The 25,543-nt window shown below is 36.3% G+C and overlaps 1 protein-coding gene across 1 annotated transcript; it reads right to left on the reverse strand.

Moving 5' to 3' along the window:
* Positions 1-556: 556 nt before the first annotated feature.
* On the reverse strand, positions 557-25,536 carry LOC139139026 (5'-AMP-activated protein kinase catalytic subunit alpha-2-like). The gene is made up of 16 exons (XM_070707724.1): positions 25,161-25,536; positions 22,434-22,575; positions 21,652-21,745; positions 20,295-20,439; positions 17,790-17,877; positions 16,811-16,880; positions 15,392-15,440; positions 13,463-13,571; positions 10,201-10,303; positions 8,697-8,811; positions 7,957-8,036; positions 7,407-7,464; positions 6,750-6,901; positions 4,313-4,378; positions 3,504-3,627; positions 557-2,339 (listed from the first exon to the last, which is right to left on the reverse strand). The coding sequence occupies exons 1-16, from the start codon at positions 25,390-25,392 to the stop codon at positions 2,221-2,223; spliced, it is 1,746 nt and encodes a 581-aa protein (XP_070563825.1). The 5' UTR covers positions 25,393-25,536; the 3' UTR covers positions 557-2,220.
* Positions 25,537-25,543: the final 7 nt, after the last annotated feature.

Consider the following 25,543-nt stretch of genomic DNA (forward strand, 5'->3'; position numbering starts at 1 on the left):
TGAGCAATAGCAACACAGACTTTCTAAGAAAACCGTGCATTCATACGAACTAAGGTGTAACCACTGAATATTTGCACATTGCTTGCACTGTGATTACAACATGAAGTTTTGGAGTATCTGGAAGTTTGCATTTGGCATGACTCAGGAAGGATTGACCTGTGCTCTGAGGTTGCCAGAGCACTTTGCTTTCCACAGGCCGTGAGAATGTTACTGCCCAACAGCTGCAACATGTTAATTTCATTATCAAGTTCTCACAATCAGAGCATGTGTATTGATGATACATATCCAGACTGTTGCATGAACACTGCAGAAACTGACTTTAGACACATGCAATAAACAATTTTTCACTGGCCTTCCCAATTGCAAAATATTAAATCAGTGGAAGTGAAGTAGTGAATTGTCAACCCACTTCCGTTCTTTCTTGTTGTCTTTTTTGATGAGTAGCAATATCTTCATGTATTTTTTCATATACATATTTGTAGCAGAATCTGCATTCTTTTGTCTATCATCCTTGTTATATCATGAAATATCTTCAATAAAATCAGAACACAAGGAGTGGCGGTGTTGTAATATGATTTTATCACCCTGTTTAAAATTCTATATACAGCAACATCAAAGTACAGTCATCAAACCTCTGATATACTTAGCTGTTGACGAGACATATTCACAAATGTGGTATCTCAGCAATATACCAGTATGTATTGATTTGCCATGTTCAGGTGACTGATTCAAAAGCTGACCCATCAGAAAAACTTTAGACTCTGTTCGCTGTATACATTGTATCTCTACTTCAACAGAGAAACCTGTGCTCTATGAACGTTATCTATTTGACATTTCTACATGCATAGCTCAGCAGTACTGTACCAGCAGCGTTACTCTCTAAGTCCCTAAAACTATATACACAGTTACAAGAAGGCGCATGCAGTTGTAAGTTGCCCTACAGCTCAATATGCATAATGTTTACAAATCTCCAGACACTGTAAAATAAAACTCAATAAGATACACGGCTCAAAGTCCACAATTTTTGCTGGCTTCAGTACATGTTGAAAATCTGCATGGTTTCCCCGTTCGTTTATTTTTTCAGCCAAAAATGTGAATATATCACATTCAGTTTGTGTGTTAAAAAAAAGGAATCTGGTAAAGCATTAAGCTGTTTGGGAATATGTTTCTTTACGGACTTGATACCACACTATGAGAAAAATTAACATCCTGTACAAATATTACAATAATTACAATGCATTAAGCTTAATCCAATTTGATTGGGTTTTTTTGATGCACACTTTTGTTAGCCTTTCTAGGCAGTGAAATGGCAAGGTTTTCAATCAAAAATTTTAAAAAGCACTCCTACGTGGAAGTAGCAACAGAAATGACTACTGTGTACAATAACTGGCAAATTAGGAAGCCATATTGGAAGTGCTTCAAGGTCAAGGGTCATCTGAGCCATGACAACGAATGAGAATGCTTCATTCTACTCAAGGCTGGTTAATACTTCACGGTGAGACAGAAATGACCTGAACAATCTTTGTGGCTTGCCTGAAAAACCAGCTATTGGTGTCATGACAAGCAGATGAAAAAGCTTTTTTGAAAATAAACACGGAAAAAGAAATAAGAATTTCAGTTCGAAAATAAAATGAAGGCTACCAACCGGACATGCGAACTGACACGCTACTTTCACCAATATCAGCAAATTTAAACAAGTACTGCCACCTCTTCAACAGAGGCTTAAATCAATTTCGTCATCCCCAAATTAATCAAACCAACACCGTACCTGCCATACTGACACCAGCATCATGTCTTTGACTGAAAAATCTACGCTCTTCACGTAAAGTTATCATAATTCATTTCTTCAGCTCCTTGAATATTGGTTCAAAGTTCTCACCGAATGATCGTTGCTCCTACGCAAATCTATTTCTACTGATTTTGATCTTAATCAATGGCACATACATTATATTAGAAATAGTCTGTATATATTGTCTTGCAGAATGTAAATTATCTTCAGTAACAAAAAAAAAAGGACAGATAAACAAACAAAACCCTATGAAGTAAAAAAAGGTAGTTTAGTTCACACAATACAATAAGTACAAATAAAGTGACTAAAACTACACAACATAGTAGTTTTTGAGTTTTTTTAAGATTAAGTTTATCCAAGATGACAAAAGCCCATACCATACACACGGTTGGCTATGTGAACTGAAAGAGTTTGACGCTTCTAACTGTGGTTTATCTTGCTAGAGTTGTTATAAGGCTGGCACACATTTCAAAGAATTCCAGCGTATGATGGACACCGGATATTGATGTGCTTGTCCCTGCTGGCAGGTCCACTTCCATACCCGAATCCTCTGATAAAATGAAAATCAAAGAAATGTTTTGTAAGAATAAATTTTTTCTGGAACACTTTCTCTCTCAAAAATATCATTACTAGTTAAACCTGCTTTATTCTAGTAATAAAATTACCAACCTAGTTAGTCAAGCTAAGAAAAGAATGCCAGTCCCTTCTAATTTTTTTGTGATACAAGAATATATTTCTTGTTTATATACCTGTGACATCAGCATTTAATCACCAGATCATAAGCAAGCGAGTAAATCAAATTGATGTGTTGAGGTCCTAATACTAGTATCAATGTACATGTTGCATTGCTTGTCCAGAAGTCTAGTTTGCTAGTCTGCAGTCTAGGTTGCTAGTCCTGCATTCTAGTTTGCTGGTCATGCAGTCTACTTTCCAGTCCAGTAGTTTAATTTACAAGTACTACATTTGCAAGTCCTGCAGTCTAGTTTGCTAGTCCTGCAGCTGGTTTGCTAGTCCTGCAGTTGGTTGCTAGTCCTGCGTTTGCTAGCCCTGTAGTCTATTTCGCTAGTCATGGTGTAAGTTTGCTAGTCCTGCAGTCTAGGTAGCTGGTCATCTAGTTCAGTTTGCTAGTCCTATAGTTTTCTAGTCCTGTAGTCTTAGTTTGCTAGTCCTACAATCAAGTCTGCTGAAGTCTAGTTTGCTAGTTCTGCAGTCTAGTTTGCTAACCCTGTAGTCTAGTTTGCTAGTCCTAGTTGTTAGTCCTGTTGTCTAGTTTGCTAGTCCTGTGGTCTAGTTTGCTAATCCTGTAGTCTAGTTTGCTAGTCCTAGTTGTTAGTCCTGTTGTCTAGTTTGCTAGTCCTGTGGTCTAGTTTGCTAATCCTGTAGTCTAGTTTGCTAGTCCTCATTGCTAGTCCAGTAGTCTAGTTTGAAAGTCCTGTAGTCTAGTTTGCTAATCCTGTAGTCTAGTTTGCCAGTCTGATAGCTTGAAAGTCCTGCAGTCTAGTTTGCTGGTCTTACATTCTAGTTTCCTAGTTCTGCATTCTTCATCAGAGAATGAATTTGCTGTTCTACCACTCCCACAGAACAGTGGTATAGTACATTCACTGGTCAAGGGGAGAACTTTGCTATTTCTGAACCTTGGTTACTGAATTTACCCATAGCTGATAGGAAACCCAGCATTACTGACCTTGAGAACTGCTCACCACAAGATACCTACCTAAACTTGAAGACGATGTATGTGTTGGCGTCATGGATCCTGAGTCTTGAGGATTGCTCAAACTTTTAAAATCTAGTAAATAACTTTTGTGATCAACTTGGTATAGCTGTAGACTCATCTTGACCTACAGAAATACAGAAATGAAGCATGTGTCAAAAATGTCAAAGGCAATACAATTATTTGACACTGGGTTGTGTCGTATCATTTTTTCTGAGAAACACATCTTTTTTAAGAATCTCTTTATTCAATTTCCTTGATATAAATCTGACCTTTTCCTTGGAAACAGTAACTTTTTCTGAATGGTAGCACTACAAATTTTGAAGTACTTGTTCATGAAATAAAGTACAGATAATTGAAAAGAGGAAAGGATATTACAGTGAAATATTACATATCAAAATATTTTAACATTGGAAGCATCTATAATTGAAGAAAAAAATTTGGTGAATTGGTCTGAAAATTCAGATTATGTTTTGATATTGCTGTCATATCTTTCTTTTCAGTGGTGAGACATTTCTACTGCAATGCAAAGCACAGTACAGCACATTGCCTTAGGCAGGGTAAATTACGCCCTCTGGTGGTGAGACTGGTAAGGCACCGTTCCCCTGAACACCAAGTATCATACAGTTTACACGCTGACAATCGACATACCACAGTAAATGGTAGGACTGACAAATAGCACATGTTACAAATAAAAATTAACAGCTACAGAGAATTGAGTACATGAGATAAACATTTCTTCATGTTCATAAAGTGCAATTTTCAGAACCTAAACTTGACCTAGATCCTCAAAATAAGTATTATGGTCTTACCTGCTTTCCAGTGACTGGATTCAGTCTTCTTACTCGTAAATGAAAAGGATTTATTATTTTCCATTCCTGTAAGCAATAACAAAAACAACAGAAACTAGGTCATAAGGAGATAAAAACAGGTTACGATCTGTCCTAAATCAATTCCAGTTCAATTGCTTCGCAGCTCTGCAGGTTTTTATCTTGGCACACTGCCAAACCAACGTCTTTAAAGAGGTGTCATTCACCATTGCTATACCAGGCATTCTGGTCACACAACTGCTGACAGAGAGTGGACAGAAATAGAAACTGCATGTAACAGTGGTGTTGGTTTGCATGAAATGTGAGTCCATGATCACACGGCGTGTTTATGTCACAGTATCATTGTCTGCCCTACTTACACTGAGTTGTTTAGCGTGGGGCAATAAAATGGGGAGGCACACTTGTATGGAGGTTTTGGTTAAGTGAGGTGAAAACGGTGTATGTCATAGGGGTTCCGCAATTGCTTGCATGGGTTCACTTTGGAATGCAATTCAATGAAAATACCAGGGTACAGTGGAGATGTTGCCATGGTTCAGAAATCATGGTCTTAAATTCTCCAACCATTGCAAAATCTATACTGCTACCACATACAGTTCAATCTAGTGAGTGTATGTGACGTAAACAATGAACCAAACCTGTATGTTATATACAGCATACCTTTTAACAACTTGAATTCAAAAAGCAAATATAAACAAAAAATATTTAATAAAATAGTGAAGGAACTGGGCTATTAATTTGGATAGAAATTATACTTTTGTGATTGTTTAACTGTCCATGATATAGCCATACTTGTTGACCTACATACTGCTTTCATTCTTAAACAGATTCTAAATGCAACTTTTTACACAAATAGATAATTAATAAATTGATTAATTATTCAATAAACCAAACAACTTATTAATTGATTAATGATACTTGTTGGTTTCTTGCTAACTTTTATCTTGTGTCTTATTTCACTTTTTCACATTTATCATTTTTTGTCTGAATCTGAATCTGATGGTCAGTTTCAATCAAAGACTCAAAGGGTTTTTATGAATGTCTACTTAAATAGCTGAGATTGTATTGAAATCAAGGAGGCACTACATGTTGTCACATTCTGAACATGCTATGCATGGTTTTTGTGATTACAGTATTACATGGATGTCAATACGGCACTCTGGGTGTTTCAAGGTCACTGAAAAACCCAACAAAGATTTCTAATACTATGTTTACGGAAAAGTTGTAAAGGAAATATATGACAAATTCAAATCTTAATGACTGGAGAGTTTTAATGGACACATTAAATTAGCTGACCCAGGTAACAGTGTAATGGTTTAAAGTACTTCATGTGACTGAAGATCAGCCGCCACCTTATTGGCACAAATCCATTGTGTAAGGATATATTTATTTCATCTAATTGACATGCTAAGTGGTTGAGCTGAGCTCTTCAGCAACAGCCCAATTGCTATCACAGGCCTCTTTATGACAGTCAAAGTCTGCCACAGAGTTCAGATTCCAACATGAGCAGTGTCAACTGACAATACAAGTATCAATACCTTGTGTAGAAATATTCTACAATCTTACAGTGTATAAGATAATACTCTTTTCTCAAATGAATGGACTGTTTATGTCTGCTTTTTTACAATATAGTTTCTATCCAAAATGTGCTATAACAATATCCTTTTTTATTGAAATTGTACTATAACAGTATATTTTCTATCCAAAATGTACTATAACAATATCCTTTTTTATTGAAATTATACTATAACAATATAGTTTCTATCCAAAATGTGCTATAACAATATCCTTTTTTATTGAAATTGTACTATAACAATACCCTTTTTTATCCTGACTGTGCTGTAACAATACCCTTATTTATCCGGACTGTGCTGTAACAATACCCTTTTTTATCCAGACCATGTTGTAACAACACCCTAATTTATCCAAACTGTGCTGTAACAATACCCCTTTTTTTCCAAAATGTGCTGCAAAAATACCCTTTTTAATCCGGACTGTGCTGTAACAATACCCTTTTTATCCAAAATGTGCTGTAATAATACCTTTTCTTTGGTCTAAAATTTGCTGTAACAACACCCTTTTTAATCCGGACTGCTGTAACAATACCTTTTTTTATCCAAACTGTACTGTTGCAATTCCCTTTTTCATCCTAACTGTGTTATAACAATACCCTTTTTTACCAAAATTGTATTATAACAATAACCTTTTTAATCCAAAATGTGCTATAACAACACCCTTTTTCATCCAAAACGTGCTGTAACAATACCCTTTTTACACAAACTGTACTATAATAATACAGTTTTCTAATTTACCTGTAAAACAACTACATTAGCATATTATAACAATCAAATTTGCTTTGGGGGTTGGGACAGGGTATTGAAATGAAAAAATAGTTACAACGTGACTAAATGGAGTATCTTACATATCCCAGTGTCTTCATTGCTCTGTAGACTTCACCCATGATGTCATGGGGTTTGCTTTGGGATCTAATTCCTAAGTGCCACTTGGATCTCTTGACTGGGGTTGTAAATCTCTGAAGACGTGAGTCGATTCTTGGACTGGCCGAACCTTTGGCTGTATAAGATATAAACATGCAGTAAAGACATCAACTCAATGTCAAATTTCAAATCACACCTTGTATTCAACTTTGCAATGATGTTAAGATTGACTGGTTGTGTTGTTGGGTAAATGTTCGACTCTAAATATCTAAAAGCCATGTGGTATCACAGGGACTGCCTTGAAAATGTGTTTTACCATTTTGCTCAAGGCGCAACGATTTCACTCATTAAAACATATTCACAATTAACTGACAAATTACACTTTGCTCTCACATGTACATGTATATACAAACTACCGGTACTTACACAAAAATACATTCAAGCATAAATACGTTACACATAGATACAGACATACAGACACAGACATGTACACATATACATGTACAAATATAAACACTCATACATGCATATGAAGTAAAAAAAATATTACATCTACAGCACTTGGGAGGTATTCTCATTAAAAATTCATAAAAGATGACAACACCTGTTCATAAATGACACTGAATATTCAATTTGCTTACATTGTTGCATTCGGTCCATCCTTTCTGGATGTGGTTTTACTGGTGAAGGAATTGTAGGCTGCAAAAAAAAGAAAAATATTAAAATTTTGAATATATAAATGTTGCACTGATCTTTTTAGGCTGCCATTCCATATCAACTTTCTTTCACCGCACCCTCTGAGTGTATGACTTTGGAAGTGCGATCTGGCTTTTGTCAAGATTAGAGCAAGATTCTTCAAATATGCTAGGCAAAGAGGAGGATTGAGACAAAAATCTTGTGCAATGTAAGTTGGTACCTGCATTATTCACTGGAATATACAGGTAAATGTGTAGAAATTTGACTTCTGGCTGAAAACACAGTGTAACATGGGTTGGTAACTGCGTTACTTACTATCTAGAAATACATTTGTAGAAATTTGACTACTTGAGAAAAATCAACCAAAACATGACCTCGGAGAATCTAGAAAACAGGAATGTGAAACTATCAGGGATACAGGGCAGGGGGCACAACAAAACCTAGGAATTCCATGATCAAATGCTTTGTCTTGCATGGGAAAAAATTCAGACTTACTTTATCTGCAGGGAAGTATGCAGGTTGTTCATGGGGTGGACTGGAAGCCAGATAAAAATCTTTAATTTGACTCTTCACAGCTGAAAAAAAAATCATAGCACAATATTAGTGATTTTCAGAGATTCTGATTCTATAAAACTTAATTTCCAGATGCATTACCTTATTCCATCTATGTACCAACAACTAATCTCATCTGACATTTTTTGCAAACAGTGCTAGCATATGCAGACACACAAAGATCAGATAGAAGGATAGACGACACTATACTAGAACTATTGTAAAACTATTGTCTCTATAATTTTGGTGATTCAATTGTAATATAACTGTGTATCGTATGGCAGCCTTGAGGAAGAATGTGCCTGACGGATAGATATAGAGACTAACAAATTTTTGCAGTACTTTGCTGGTTGTGTGGACTCATTTGAAGCCGGTGAAGTAAATGATGTTTTCAGTCTTGTGTTTGTGAAAATGGAAAATTCAATTGTTTTCCGTTGAGTTAACATGGGGTATGGCTGCAATTTTGAATCTAAAATATCGGTATGTTTTAGTGATTTATTCTTCTCATCCAAATCTGACCTGATTTTTGTTTTTATCACTGAAGAAAATGGTTTTTAGTTTCCTTGAGGAAAGTTGAAGTGAACAACTTTACATTTTGAGGTGCGTATTAACATGATTTTTTTCACTGCAAGCCTATTTTCCATTTATGGTTATCTGTGATCATCACAGACTAGTTACCATACCTTCGTCCATAATTCTCTTATTGTCGATAATTAGGTGGTACGCAATCCGCAGTTGGTCGTGGGGATCACCAGCCAGTATTGCACTCTGAACTTCAGCTTCCCGTGTATTGAATTTCTATAAATGATATGAAACCGACAGAGTTCTGTTAATTCATGTGTGAAATGAATGTTTTACAAGATGTGGTTGCCTGTATGGTTTCACAGTTACATGGAATTTTTAACCTTGCAAGCATTTCTGTCAATGAGTCGACATGGTTTGACGACAAGTCTAGTAGTGAATGCTGTTTGAGCAGAGAAAAGCAAAGGCTTTCAGAAATAAAGAAATGAGGATGTCAATACATGTGACTGTACAAACCAAAACAATGTAACACTGAGTCTATATCTTCACTACGACTTTCAACTGAAAACACCTAGCATTTGGCTCTACTTTATGAGTTACTAATACCATTGCATTTTAGCTGTGGGGAAATATTGATTATTTTCACAAAATGAAAAGTTACTCTCTAATACTGGTATGGACACTACTGTTGAATACAAATGTTCTGAAACTACACATTTGTAAACTGCTGGCCTCTCTAAGGCAATGCTGGAGGCATTCAAACAAGTAGCACAGTGGAGCAGAAATAAACCGCTGGCTCAGGGGAATACAAAACCCTGGACTGTCAATAACAACCTAAAAGACTGATCTACCAAACAAACAGTTGCTGCTGTCAAGAGAAATTTTCAAAAACCTTTATGTGTCTTTAATGCAGTTTGTTGAAAGATCCCTTGACATGTTTTCAATGGCTTCAATTGTAATATTGATTGATGATAATAAGCATACATTTCATCATTCTTGTATGAGTTATTTTCGAAAGTCTTGCCTAATGTTTCATACAATATTTATTTTCTGTTTCATACAACATTTATCTTTGCAAACACATCATAGAATTCTGATATGATGACAAATCAGCCCTGAATTTCAATAAATTCTAATTCAAACTGTAAGTAAACATAAATTGACTAAACTGAATGCTTTGTCACCTTTCAAGAGTAGAAGAGTTTTCTTTTTAAAGGTAAAATCATAGACAGCAGAGAAATGCTTGTTTCTCTACTCTCTACTGTCTACGGTAGAATGTGCCTCGTTGACAGATATTTGGACTCAAATTTTTACGATTCTTTTCTGATCTACCACTTGTGAGGGCTCATTCTAAAGATCTTGGAGTGAAAAACAATGTTTCTGTCTTGGTTTTTAGAAAATTGAAAATTTTATTTTTTCCCACTGAGTTAAAACAGGGATGGTGGCCATTTTGAATTTCAAATGTCGGTAAATATCGAGTAATTAGTTTCTCCAGTATCAAAAATTGCACGGTTACCGCTGATATTTATCCTTGATTTTGTAAAAGAATGGTTGAATGGTTTGAACGAATGTTTAAGTCCTTCACTTTTGAATCAAATACTACCTTAATAAACTTAATTTTTGCACTCATATTGATATTTGAGTCACACAAATGACAATTTTTACCTCACAGACTTCTTTGATAGCATCTCCATCAATAAAAGAGTCGTCGTAATCATCTTGTGGAAATAAATATACTGGTAACTCTTTGCTAAACCATTCATGTTCCCTGTAGGATAATACGGGAGAAAAAAACTTCGCATGGTCAGGGATTTTACCAAAAATGTTTTCAAAAGACATACAAGTTCTCTTCAATGCATAACTTTCCAATCTCTGCTGTGGTACAGTAAGCAAACATCAGTTTCAGATATTGGTGTAGAAAGTGAGTTGATGCTTTTGTATGAAGTCAGCGCCCATTTCCTTCTATTCCGGAATGTTCCGTATTTGTAACAATTTAGGGAAAGCCCCTGTTCAACTTGTTCATTAGATTAACATATTACAAAGAGTATTATTTTAACATCTCATTAGTCATTTTGCTTTTAAAATTTTCTATCAACATGACACATTATGACCCTGAGGAGAGAAATTCACTAAACATTGTCTTATCTACAGGGAAGCTGAATACAAACAGAGGTGCAATCAATAACAAATCATTCAAACCATCAGGGGGTAAAACTACTGTAAACGCATTTAATTTCGCGCGTATTTAATTTCGCGGTTTCAATCTTCAAGACCAATTAGCGGGTTTTTAATTACGCGGATACACGAACGCAAAATCAAATGACCTATTGTTGCATCCATTGTTATGGCTAGGCTTTTGATCAACAGCCTGCCGCACCGTACCACTCTGTTTGATACGAGAACGGTACAAATTCACACCTTTCTTTACCGGGTATAACGAGTGCCCAACCTCAAAAGGAGGTGTTACTTTTAAAACAAAAGCTGTTTTTACAGCCGCAAGATGAAAGGTTTATCTCTGTAAACATTCAACACCGACATGTTGCCGAAAAGGACTAGACATTTCACAGCCGCAACATGAAAGGACTAAGTCATATAAATACAGCTAGTTTCCTGACGTTTCTATCACTATTACAAGTGAACAGCAAGCATGTCCTCTCTCGATATCCGACGTTTTTTCGCCCAGAAGCCTTATCAGCCACCAGCAGATCCGTGTCAACCCGATCCGAACAACCAAGAAGATCTTGTGAAGTGCGGCATGTCTCCTGATGCCATGGTTGTCGTCAATGATGCGGTTACTCACGCATCCAAGAAACGAAAACGTGGCACGTACCAGCATTATGACGATGAACTCAAAACAAAAATCGCCAAGTATGCAGTCGAAAACGGCAACGCTAATGCTGTTCGACATTTCCAGAAACGTCTAGACAAGCCCATCAATGAGAGCACGATCCGTGGTATGAAAAAGTGGTACACGGCGAATGTTATCAACCGTGAAAATCGCACACCTACCCAGCGTGGCCGGCCGTTGCTACTTGGGAAGGACCTCGACACACAAGTTCAGTCGTACATCAAGCACCTACGAATCAAGGGAGGAGTCGTCAACACATCCGTCATCATTGGTATCGCTCGGGGTGTAATTCAAAGCAACAACCGTAGCCTCCTGTCAGAGTTTGGTGGACACATTTCACTGAACAGTGAATGGTCCCCGTCGTTACTTCGGCGCATGGGCTACGTGAAGCGCAAAGGCACCAAGGCAGCGAAAAAAATCATCGGCGACGACTTCGAAGCAATAAAAGAGAATTTTCTGACCAGAATCAAGACCATCATCACGACCACCGTATTCCACCAAAACTAGTTCTGAACTGGGACCAGACTGGCATTTCCATCATTCCAGCCGGAGAATGGACTATGGAGAAGCAGGGGTCAAGCCAGGTTACGATTTCCGTCTTGATGACAAGCGTCAGATCACAGCCGTGTTCGCGAGTTCTGCAGATGGTCACTTCCTACCGCCGCAGTTGTTATACCAAGGCAAGACAGAGCGATGTCACCCGTCTTACAGTTTCCCCGAAGGATGGGATATCTATCACACCGAAAGCCACTGGTCTACGCAAGAGTCGATGCTCCGCTACGTTGACAAAGTAATCGCCCCCTACATCGAAGAAACTCGCTCCGCGCTTCAACTTCCGACTGATCAACAAGCCATAGCCATCTTCGATGTCTACAAAGCTAATCGCACCGAACCATTACTCCAGAACTTCGCGACCTCAACATTAGTGCAGTGTTTGTTCCAGCATCGTGCACCGATCGACTTCAGCCCTCGATTTGTCTGTTAACAAGGTGTTCAAAGATCTGCTGAAGAAAGAGTTTCAACAGTGGTACGCGGATAAAGTTTGTGATGCGATCACCGATGGCAATGAAGACCCGACCTTCGACATGAAGCTCACCAACTTGAAGCCAGTCCATGCCAAGTGGGTCGTCTCTGCTGTTCAGGGGTTGTCACGTCGCCGAGATCAGCTTTGCGAGGGATTTAGAGAGGCCGGCATCTTGTCGTGTTTCCCGTAGAACTCTGACTTTCCGTACTCATTATGAACTGTGATCCGTTTGCGTTATTTACAGTGTACAAGTATTCAACTTTAAATGTATTTCGTCCTTATTTTTTCTATAATATGCACTAATTTGTATTTTTTTATTTAATATTCGATATGATTCAAACGAGACATTACTAGTACCGTATTTACAGTACATCATCCTAAAGGAGTACAATTCACTCGATAACGGCCGCCATTTTGTTACAACGCTGACATTTTTTCCTCAAGTTTTGTAAGTTTAAATGAACACATGAATACAGTCGGGATTTTTAAACTAAAGATCTTTTATTTTTGTATCGTACACTGTCTTGTCCTTCATTTCTGTACTTATGTGGGTGTGAGTACGAGTATGAGCATGTTAGTACCCGTATCATTGTCTTTATATATGTCACAATGGCCGTCAACGTAGTTTAGCATTGCCGGTTTCACAGGCCTTATTGTTCGCGTGGATTTAATTACGCGAATGAAAGTTGTTCGCTAAAAACGCGTAATTTAATCCCCGCTAATATTTAATGCGTTTACAGTATATTCCAATAAGGAAATAAAGAGAAATCAACCAGTCTCTGAAGACAGTAGCTCTCTTCAAGAGAAACGTTCCATTTTCATATCTGGAAAACTGTTGTACAGGGTTAACTACACTGGGGATTTTTATGAGTGGGCCACCCGTAGGTTTTTATGCAACCTATTCATATGTTTATATTCATGCATACATTTTCATAACAAAAGAATATGCAAATTATGCATTGTGACATAAATTGCCCACCCCCTTGTTTTTCAAAGCTCTGGAGAACACCATTGTATTGAAATACCAGTGCATGGTTACAGCATGGATACCTCACCTAATTTCCTTGACTGTGGCTCTTTTCAGAGGATCAACTTGAAGCATATGAGTTAGCAAGGAAACAACTGATGACTTGGCAATGTGGTCTGGGATGGTAAATACTCCCGCTGAAAAATAAAAACACACAATTCATCAAGAAGGAGAATTTTTCCATACTCCCTTTCAGTGTTAATTGTTTGATACATGCATTGCCGATTAGATGAAGAATAATCACAGAACTACAAGTCATGTGACCACTTTTTTGCTATTTTCCAAAGTTAGTTAATTCTTCGCTTAGCATCTGCATATCCATAGATTTGTGCAGTTGTGGGGGGAAAAAACACAAACTTTCCCTCATTGTAGACATCTTTCACAAAACTGAGCTCATGACTTTTTACATCATGATAAAACACTTATTTTACCACAGTTATATTACAACCATTAAATCATAGGGTCACATAAAACGGTAGCCTCTAGAAGCATATAGTTACAGAAATGTGCATGTTTTGTGAGAAAATTGTCAAATAAAAGCAAATTGGTGTGTATTTTAACCGCTTACCTGCTGACCTTTCAGAATTATGAGTGGGTGCAAAACAAAGAATTTACTAAATTTGGCCTAAAATTTCTTGTGTGGAACTAATAGTGGTTTTACACATATTCTCTACTCAGAATTCCCTATAATCATTTTCTGTTCTTATAAGGTGATTTATGACAGAAATATTTCTGCTATCATGATACAACTAAGTTTCCTTTGGTGTTATTGCAAAAGTGCCTTAGGAAGTGGCTTCTGGGGTCTAAAGTTAAATGTATACTGAAACAATACCCTGTATTTATCTTATCTGTACCCATGATTTTTTCAGTTTGTATTATTTGTGAAGTTACAGCTTAACTGCATCAGTTGCATTCTAAATCATCATTCAAACTAAAATGTTCATTTATTTTGATAAAGTTTGACCATTATTTATTTTTGATACAATTTTGACGAAATTAATCACGGTAAACTTCGATGAAACAGACAGTGCTGTATCAAATGTCAATACCACTCTTGTAACCACTCCTGAAACCCTATCCCTCTGGTAACACTAAAGAAAGGCAAAAGTACTAAAAGGGAGTTGTTTAAATGCAACCTTTGAAGACATATACAAAAGGTAGTTCTCTGTGCAGTGATACAGAAAAGGACAAAATGTACCTTTCACTATATCAGTATATTATAGGAGAGGAGACACTTGTGAGCAGCTGAGATTTACAGTGTTCCATTAGAGCAAAACAACTTAAGTAGGCTTTGGGTCATACGTATACGCTTTACCTGTCAATGTACTGACATACTTATTTTTGTTTTCCCCAGAAAATTCACGATCATTTCCAGAATTGATGCTTCTAATGAAAGCAGCAGTGTAGCATAAATTGTATTTCATTTGTATGCAGCAGGGAAACCCACTCTACTGTATAGAAAGCCAGATGACAGATAACGCTGGCTCCATTGCTGTTACGTACGTCAAGTCATTAACGTAAGCACTAGCTTAACTAGGCTAACAATTTTCTGTACAGAAATGCCTTAACTTCTGATCTTGTTTTCACAGAAAATTTTGCATATCCGATCTTTTTCTTGGACTGGTAAATGCCTTGTCCTTAACATGGAAGACAAGATTATCAAAAAGCACAGAGCTGGACACAGGACAATTATAAGCCTGTTATTGTATTCCAATTGGTAACATATTTGGAAAGCCGTACACTGATGCTGACGACTGACGGATATAAAGGGGCTATTTGCATTAAGCACTGCATGCTAATCATGGACTTGTTCAAGTACACAGAACATGTCTTTAAATCCACAGCCAACCTAACCTTCCCCTCTTCCCCAATAGTAGAAAATAACAATGGGGTTAATCAACACAGTGGGGAGGAAGATGGCACTCTTTCATTGAATGAATTGAAGTTTTCCCCTCACCTTTGATTTTCCTGAACAGTGTTGGCACATGTTCATCGTCAAAGGGCAACTGAAATAGACAGGTAGAGAAATATAGATTGAACTACTTTTTATTCTGTGATCATACAAACACACAAAATCGTACTGATTGATCAAAATTATCACACATGAAACTTGCAAAATTGCTAGTCATACATCATACAAAAACACACAAAATCGTACTGACTGATCCAACTTGTCCAATATGAAGCTTGCAAAATTGCTAGTCATACATGATTACACACTGACTGCTTTCACCCCTTCAACCCAATTCCCTGTATGAGTCCACCCACCCTATTGACAACAATAGGATTGTACTACAGTCTGGTGGTGAAAGGGTTCACCTTTTCACCCCATTTAACTGTGTGTGGGCCCAATTTTGCCATAGAAAACAATAGGGTTTGGTCAAATCACACCTGTAAAAGGGATATTGTCTGGATGTCTTCCAAATTTGGAAGACTGACAATAACTTGATCAGTGCATGACAATAGGTAGAAGCACAGAATAAAATGCAAATATCAAAGAGCAGATATTAATTCTTAATGCTTGAGAGAAAATTACTACAGGTAAAAACTACCACATTACAGAAATGTCAGGCAAAGAAAACTGTAATATTAATATCAATATTCAGAAATAATATCAAGTTCTGTCATTAATGGATAGTGCTCGTGGTCCCATTCTGTTTTCTGGTATGTCTCCACTTATTGTAATTTGAGAGAAGTCATCCATGTCCTTTTCATATATGTCAGTCATTGAGACTCGTTCAAACAGGTGTAAAGGTAAACATCTGCCCAAATTTATTTTGGCCAATGTTTCTGATAAACGGCTAAGAAATTCCTACATATGTTTGAGACTTACGATACGTCTATGCAATAAGTTTTGAGTAATATTGTGACTTTTGATTCGCATTGAAAATCTAAAAATGTCATGTGACTCCACTTATTATACAATCCTTTTTACTAAAGACTAAAATCCAACCGTATGGTTCAAGCTATGTACTATTCGAAGGTATGAAAGGGTTGCAATGTGGCTCAAAGTGCACCTTATGGCATAATCAATATAGTGTCCTATCCTAATGACAAATTCCACAACACTTGTCAAACACTGGCACAAAGCCAAAAGCACAGCTATCACATAGAGATCACATTTCTGTCTTATAATGTACAATCTTTTGTAAACAGTGAATATATCTATGACCAATGAGACTGGTAGAAATTCTAAAAGTAAGGCCAGGCAAAAAAATCGGTGCAATCATAGCAACAGACTTCTTGAAACAAGGAAAATTTGTGGTATACATTCAACGTTAAACAATAGTACATATATATGTGTCATAGATTATCATGTGATTCAATCTTAATCTATATGTCATCATAATTTACACTACCGAACACGGCTACTTACCGTGCCACACAGAAGTGCATACAAGATGACACCACAACTCCACACATCAACCTCTGGGCCAGCATATAATCTGTGATTTAACGAAGCATTAAAGGAATTAACACACACAACGGTAATTTCTCATAAATTCTTCTTGCAAATGTGAAGTCCTCAGATACAGGAGAATTTCATACTTCGACCCTTTTCGCCTTTTAATGAGTTCATCGAAGAGGATAAAGAGCTACTTGGGTGAAATGGAAAGTATGGGTGTGTGAAAGGTCATAGGTCAATGCATTTAAGTACTCAGATAACCATAGACCCTAAAGAAAAAACTCTAGTATCTATGAGATAACCAACTGAGACCACAGAATCAGCGGTCTGTGCACAGATTGATCATATTGCAAATTCACAACCATGTACAGATTACAGCCATCTTCTAATGAAAAAAATAATGCAACACACTGGGTTGTCTGGTCTATTTGCAATACCCTGGATAGTTGCCATGGTAATATGGATGGATGAATCCCTACAAGTGTGGTTTGTGAAAACCATGGCTGTTTGAATGCTACAGAGTGGCTACCTAAACATGGCAAGGATCACAGTGCCTTGGTATAGAACTGAAACAAACACTCTCACTTCATTCTTTCCAAACACCGAAAGAGGACTTTGTAACTTTCTAATATATCTAAAGAAAGATATCAGTTATGAATAATTTTATTTTTATTTATTCATCTTCATTATCTTTTCATACATACACATACAGTACATAAATAAACACATACATGCATGCATACCTGAAAACATACATTTGTACATTTATGCATACTGGTAAATTCAAATACACCGGTTCATGTATCCCCCCCCCCTCCCCCACCCATATATACATACAGGCATACTTACACACACAAATTTATGACATGTATGTATACATATTATGTTTTACAAAACCACTACAACTCCCATCACTATTGAAATTTGTTAACTGTGCTGTATGACTTACTTTCCTGAAATAACTTCAGGTGCAGCATAATTTGGAGATCCACAGCTAGTTCTTAAAAATTCACCGTCTGTCATCATATTTGACAAACCTGCAAGCCAAGACAAAAAAATCGTGAAGAGGAATTATTACAATTATTATTATCCAACTAACATTTGGATAAATATTTTCGCTGAAAGGAAGCAAAAAGTTGAGTTTGATTAAAATATTCAATATCCGTGTTACATTTTATAAGTGACGCTGTATATTTTGATACAGCTTTTAATAATGTTATTTTCAATACAAAAGTAACTACTTGATCTGGCAATTAATTAGGTATGAATCTTGTGATGTCGATGAAAAACTAACGGCTTTTTCATAGATATTTGAATTGGGGTAATTATCTGGTTAATTTTTAAGTTCTGAAAATTAATGTTCATCGTTGGCACTCTTATAATATGAGGCAAAGTACAGATGTATTCTGAAACTACTGCATGCCAGTGTAGTAGTATATGACTTGCCCAGAATAGTATTGCTAAGATTTAAACGGTGTCTGCTCTAAATTTTATAGGGTCTCGAAAAATCAGATTCTGGGAGTTGTACTCTGAAACTACAATAATTTTTTCCTAAATGTTCTGTGATCAACTTATAATTTAGGGATTAGGTTTGTATTAAATAAGATATAGAAAAAAATCATGAAAAGATAACAATTATTTCAGATGAAACAACATAAAATCACATGATTATTGCCATGTCTAAACTGGACTTAGAAATCATGACCCGAAATATTTTTTTTTTCGTCTCAGATAAAATCGTGCAAAACTGAAAAGCCTGTTTATGACTTGAAAGCTTGAAACTCATTTCCTGCAATTAGCATCTTGCTAATGGCATTTCCTTTCAAAGACGGTGCTCAAAGCAGTCAGTACCAAGGCATCATGGGATATACACACAAGATATGAATTATTGTACGTTGATGGAATTAAGCTTTTGTGCCTTCAGAAGACAGATTACTTCTGAGCTCAAAGAATTATTAATAAGATGGTTAACTCCATCAACAATACATGGCACATTATTATATGTTTGCTTGTTGTAAATGGGCATTTAGGTGTTACATGCAGAAATTGCTGTTAGAGTAAATGCTGCTTATAATATTTCTATATTTAACATGTACAATCTCATCAACAAATTAATTTCACCTGGCACACATTGTGGGCTGTATACACAGTTGGTCCCTCATTGAATTTTTTTTTATAATAGACACTTTCTGAAGGAATATATAAAAATCAGAATATTCTTCTGGCATTGTTGAATGAAATGTTTGAATGAGGCAAATTAATATTTGAAGAAAAATCGCTGGACGATAAATATGATGTAATTTTTATTAACTTGTACGTGAAGAAATCATTTACCTAATTAAGTATATTGTTTGACAAAAACCCTGCTCTTGGTGAAAATTTTGCCATAATTTTTGTAGGTAAAAACAAGTGATTTAGCTGTGAAAATAACTTCTAAAGCTTGTAAAAAATTACAAGTATTACTTAAATCATATTATTATTATTGGAATATAATTATATTGTGACTTGTCATCATTAGCATAACTTTCATTAGGAAATTTATGGCGTACATGCTAAGGAGCCATTTTTCATTGAAACACACACATATCTCACTAATGTAAAACTGTAGGGTTGGGCTATAGTATAATTTGGTAATGTGTGCAAAAACACACTAACTACATGCCATCGCTATGCTGTGGTAACTGTCTCTATGCATGATACTGTGTGATCACTGCAGATTTTGTTTTGAAAAGTCTGTTGATAAATAATCTGTTCCTAGTTTAAATTTCTAACAAGCTATTTTCAACAATTTATCATGTTGGGAGGGGGGGGGGAGTTAAAATCGCTTACTTTACATTTTTGCACTTCCAATGTTTTGTTTAGGGGAGGGGAGAGGGGTTTACAGTTTGAGGTGCAATGCAAAGAGTATTATTTGCCATGCACATGTAAATATCCATGGTCCCTGACCTTTATTGATGAAAGGTACTGAAAGTCAATAAAACCTGTTGCAGCACTCATAACCATGAATAATGTGGTTTGAATAAATGCGGAACACATGCATTTGTTTAATAAACAAACTGAAATTTACATTTAATTTGCTACAGTTCTGTTGAAGAAAACCCCTATTGACTTGAAACTCATTATTTCAACACACTTTTATTTGAACTACAGAAGTATTTCTGAGAAATGATTATTGCTAGAAAATTTCACTAGGGATATCTACACAGCCCATCATCAGATTGAATATACTAGTCATACTTCCTTTACAAAAACAATCCATACCTTTATGTGGCTGCTTTATCTCAGAGTTCATCCACAGGTCACTATGCTCATTGCTTTGCTATGATAATCAATATTTCCTCTACAACATTTCAAAGGTTAAACTCTTTTCAAAGAACTCAATTGCTTTGCCAATCTTATTCCACTGGGTAAAAACGTTGGATAAATTCTGAGTGTTGATCTGACGTTAACTTACCAAAGTCGGCAATTTTCACATGCATATTCATGTCAAGCAGCAGATTTTCCGGTTTTAAATCCCTGTGCACAATCATATGCCGGTGACAATAGTCGACACCGGATATTATTTGCTGGAAAAACCTCCTGGCTTCATGCTCCTTCAGCTGTAAAATAACCAGAAATATGGAAGATTACAAGTCATATTTGATACAAACTAATATCATCATTTTCCCTTGCACTATATCTTCATATAGTGTATGATTTGAAAGGTAGAGTAGACATCAGCGAGTGATACCTGCTAGAGGCTACACAATGAACAACCATTAACCCTCTTATTAGGCCATTAATCTTGTGACGGATTGGAAAGCCATCTTCAGTGAGTATCATCAGCATTTTAGACTCATAGTAGCAGTATTTTCTTTAGCAGCAATGTAGCTGAATCAGCATGAATTTCTTTATCAACATATCAGCCCATATTTTGTCTAAAAGTTAACTACTTGATTTTTTTTTATAGAAAACTGATCTGCTGCAGGAGAGTAACATGTTGGTATTGGGGCATCTTTTAATGGACAGAATATTCAGAAAGACTGATGTGATTCACATCTTTTGATATACAGCAATTATCACTTCAATGGTACACAGTTACTGACCGTAATCAATTATAGATATAACCAGTTTCACATTGAAATCACTTTTGCACTTTCATAAACTTCAGTGTTTCAATTCCCCGATACAAAGAATGAGACTCTAATGCACAGATTAAGTTATTTCTGTGTATGTGTTGTGCCTGGCACATGATACAAATGTACATTACCCGTTTTGCAAATTTCCAGGTGTCCTGATCTATCTACATGTTGTCAGTGAAAGGTTATCTATTGAGTGCATTGATATTTAACAACAAGGTATATCAAACACTTGGGTTGCAAAATAATTGATACATTATCTGTCTTGCTTTAATTTACCAAGAACATTGTGAACTTGTGCGTCACAAACGTTTCAATTATTTCTTTAATAAATTTGTGAAAAATCAGATATTTTTCTGCAACATTTCACTCAGAGAAGGTCAAGCCAGTAAACATTGAAAAAACATCTGCAAAAAATCAGGGTACGTTTTACAGTAAGCTGATGACATAAATAAAATATATGTAACCTATAAGAGGTATGATGGGATATACATAATGCATAATAATATACATAATTAACATGCATCTTATGAACAAAATATCTAAAGGCAATCTGATTCCTATCATTGTATTTTTTATGTCAATGAATAAACAATAGCAGACAGATTTCACCAACTGCATAACCTGCTGTTGTATTTTATTACTTTCACAAAATCGACAAAGTGGAGATAATTCTTGCAGATGCATTCCTACCTTGCCGTGCTTCACAATATAATCAAAAAGCTCCCCTCCAGATACATATTCCATTACCATAAATATATCAGTAGGAGTGCTGATCACCTGGTATCTGCAAATTGAAAAGATGAGATCTACAATGCCTGACATTTTCATCACAGGAGATGGGGAAAAATCTCCCATTGTTATGGAATAGCATGAGACTTGACAGAAAAGTGCAAAACTGAATCAACAGATCTCCAGTAAAATGCTATACTGATACATCTTTGGTTCATTAGATATGCAATTTAATACCCTTTAAAAATGTCATGGCATGACACTGACATGACACTGAGATCAGTAATGATGTCCTAAAAACATTTTACAGCTATCTGTCCCTTCTTTTCCAAATCAATCATGCATTTGCTGTATGGTATTACAATTTTTCTGGAATGATAAAGCTGATCTAGGCAAAGTGTACTTTGAGAAAATGGAGATGGCCTAGATTCAATACAATGTGAGCATTATCTTTGGTTGCTGCAAAACTTGCAAAAATATTTACATTTATGATTAAATTATAGGTGCAGAGACAACATATGTTATAACTACGTCATTATACAAATAAAACCTGTCTAAACTGAACCATTCAGGGACTGAGAAAATTGTTCACTTTGGAGAGGTGTTCGGTTTATAGAGGTCCTTTTAACACAGAGTACTATTGGAATGGGACTTGGAAAAGGGTTCAGTTTAGACAGGTTTCCAGTTAAGACAGGGTTCAGTTTAGAAAGGTTTCACTGTAAAATTTGAATTGGGATTCTTACAATTTTATTATATGAGGATGCCTGAACAGTTTCAAATTCTGTATTTCTCTTCTTATTTTGCCGACAACATCTAGACTTTTGATCTTCTGCCGGTTGAGTATCTTGACAGCAACTTTATGGCCAGTGATTTGGTGTTCTCCAACTAGGAAAAAAATTCAAATGTAAAAAATGATTTCACTAATATGTTTATGAGGTTTATTATGCTGCAACAATTAACATAACTGTATTTCATAGTTACCATAATATTTCTATATAATGAAACTGGTCCTGATGGTTTAAATTCTACTCTTGTGATTAATTCACACAATCATATATGGGGTCTGCACAGATAATATACAAGTGTAAAGATAAGTGGTCACGGAATAGATTTTGCAATAATCACTTCTGACCTAGGGAGTCACTGAGGTTCAAGTTTGGGATAGAGTACTTGCTGGAAGCCCCTAGAAAAGCAATTTTAAATTATTTTCAAAATATTTGTGTCCATTGACCATTATGAAAAAAATTACATACATGTATCAGGCTTTATGCATATCATTAGTAAACTATTATCAGAGCTGTAGCACATTGTTTGCTCCATTTCTTTGACCCTTATCCTGCTAAGTTCACATGTCATCATCTGGTCATGTTGGTTATAACACGGTCCCAAACCAGCATGTCCCTTCCCATATGTTGCATTTTGACATTTAGACTTAAAACATTTGCAGGCCCCTAAAAGCATGGATACTGTAAACATGCTTTTTACAGACTAATCCTTCTATAACATACCATGCCAACAGGGTGAAAATACATGAAATACATATAGGTTTTGGCTCAGTCTGGTTTAACTGACTCGGGAGATGTGGGAAGTGATAGGCCTGGCAGGAAATGGGTTGAAAATTAACACAAAGAATTCTACATCGTTTTTAATTTGATAGTGCTAAACTTGGGATTTTTTTGTAAAAATGATATGCATACAATGTCAACAAAGCTATTCACACTTCCTGAGACTGAGTACAATACTTATGTGAATCATCATACATTTAACCATCACACATCCTGCAGGAAAACTGAAAAGCCTGTACATAACTTTTGAAATCATGTTTTTTTTGTTACAATCCATTTTTTCTGTAATGACATTGTGAACAACTCATCAACTAAATATAAATAAAGAACAACTTTGGCCACGACTTCTTTTGTCCATTTCCTGTTGGGTGTGGAAAAAATGAGTTAGAAGGTTCAAATGGTCACTATCATCAGCTTGTATAAACAATGAGCCAGGAAATACAGAGTGAGGGTTGAAGTCTTACTACATTTCAAATCTCGGGAAATTGCACAAATTTATATTAATAGTAATATTCTGTTCAAACTCTTACATGGAACTGCATCTTAACAAGTATGATTATTCCTATATCACAAATAGATAAATTTTATAGGAGGTAAGACAACTTTTTATGTTACTTCTTTCCAATAAAAAAATTATTTGTGGATTTTCTAGGAAAAGGTAGGTCAGGAGAAGCTATTGAATGGTGCGTAGTGTTCAGAAAGCTTTGCTGGCTCAGTTCATAGCATAGCAGTTTATGATGTAAAATTAATAAATGTTTCAACCTGAACGGTGATAATTAATATTTATAGCCAGATATCTTTTTGTTGGCAAAACCTACCATACTACTATTATTGCTTCAAAACACACTTGTTATCATGTTTTATTCTCGACCGCGGAGTGACGTCAGTAGGTGAAACGCATACGAGCGAGGTGAATGAGAGATCAGACGATACAGAAGAGAGAATGATACAGAAATTGTGAGGAAAAAATTAGAACTAAAAGTTATGTCATTTATGTATATTGAAACTTTGAATATTGCTTTGGTGATGACGCAAAAATGACGTAAGAACCTGCAAGTACCCGGATGGCCCACGGTCGAGAATTAATATGTATGTATGTGGCACTAATGCTACAGGGTTATGTTGCATCGTGAACGGGGGGTGGGCTACTGTCTTGAGAAACTTTTGCAAGACATGTGACTGTGAATAAATTATACAAATGTGTTAATCACTCACAACCAGAGCACTGAGCTTAGAGAAGTATAAATGAGACAACGCTTGCATTCATTGGACGAAAACTTGAAAGGCAACAGAACGGCTCCTCACGGTTCCCAGGAGACAGTGATCCAATATCATTATCAATTTATATGAGATATGTATCTCCAGGTCAGGAGAACAAGATAAGAGGTACCATACTGCAGCTTTACATCAGACGACACTGAACCCATTCGATTGTGCAGCTACATCTCAGGCTCATTCGCGATTCCTGAACAGACTTGTGGCTTTGTGTGTGTGCGTGCGATCGTTTTCCTTCTGTATAAAACATCGCTCTTCGTATGTAGCAATTTCCAGCATAGTTCATATAGTTGTCATGCGATGGCTATCTTGAGAGTTGTGTTTTGATTGGCGCCTCACGACAGAATATTATTGCTGTCCGTCGTATACAAATTGGTTATCGTTATCACAAGCATGTTTGTAAATCCTAGCCCTGTAATGGCTCTAACACCAGCAATAATCAATCAGTAACCTCGGTTGAGGCCACTATTTGACCCGACTTCAGTTTCATCATATGCATGGCCCTAGGCATGATCATGATGAATTCATGCGCAGCCTTTTTATTTCGCAACTATTTACGACATTAAAATGAGCACATCTTGCTTTCAGAACAATTAAAAGTGGTGCGTATATATGTACGGATTGACTTACTTTTCACTTTTCCAAATGTACCGACCCCAAGAGTCTCGCCGAGCAGATAATGCCCTATCTTCACCCTTGCTACGTTCTCGGTATTCGCCATTTTACTGGGGAACTGATAGTTTTCTATCGTGGACTGTTCCTGCAGGTCAACATTCGGAAATCTTCGGAGACTTTCGGGGAAATGCTGTGGGTGAAGCTTTTCCTTGCTTTTCCCCACAGGAGCACTTTCTGCCCTATGCATGAAGCCAGATTTCGTTTGTCGGATCGTTTGTACAGTCTGGAAGTATAGAAACCCGAATGGACCCGATTTTCTTCATTAGTTGACTTTAAAGTAATCACTTCATAGTTTTCCGATCACAAGATGGCGCTATTTCGACAACACTCTTCCCACA

Source organism: Ptychodera flava, chromosome 8, assembly GCF_041260155.1.
Source record: "Ptychodera flava strain L36383 chromosome 8, AS_Pfla_20210202, whole genome shotgun sequence".
NCBI classification, from domain to species: domain Eukaryota; kingdom Metazoa; phylum Hemichordata; class Enteropneusta; family Ptychoderidae; genus Ptychodera; species Ptychodera flava.

Bases quoted from the DNA above. Each gene is read 5' to 3' on its own strand.
- LOC139139026 (XM_070707724.1), bottom strand. From the start codon at position 25,392: ATGCATAGGGCAGAAAGTGCTCCTGTGGGGAAAAGCAAGGAAAAGCTT. The intron at 21,746-22,433 runs GTAAGAATCCCA...TTCAATTTGCAG, and splicing joins CATCCTCATATAATAAAATT to ATACCAGGTGATCAGCACTC. The intron at 15,441-16,810 runs GTAAGTAGCCGT...TGTCTATTTCAG, and splicing joins ATGCACTTCTGTGTGGCACG to TTGCCCTTTGACGATGAACA.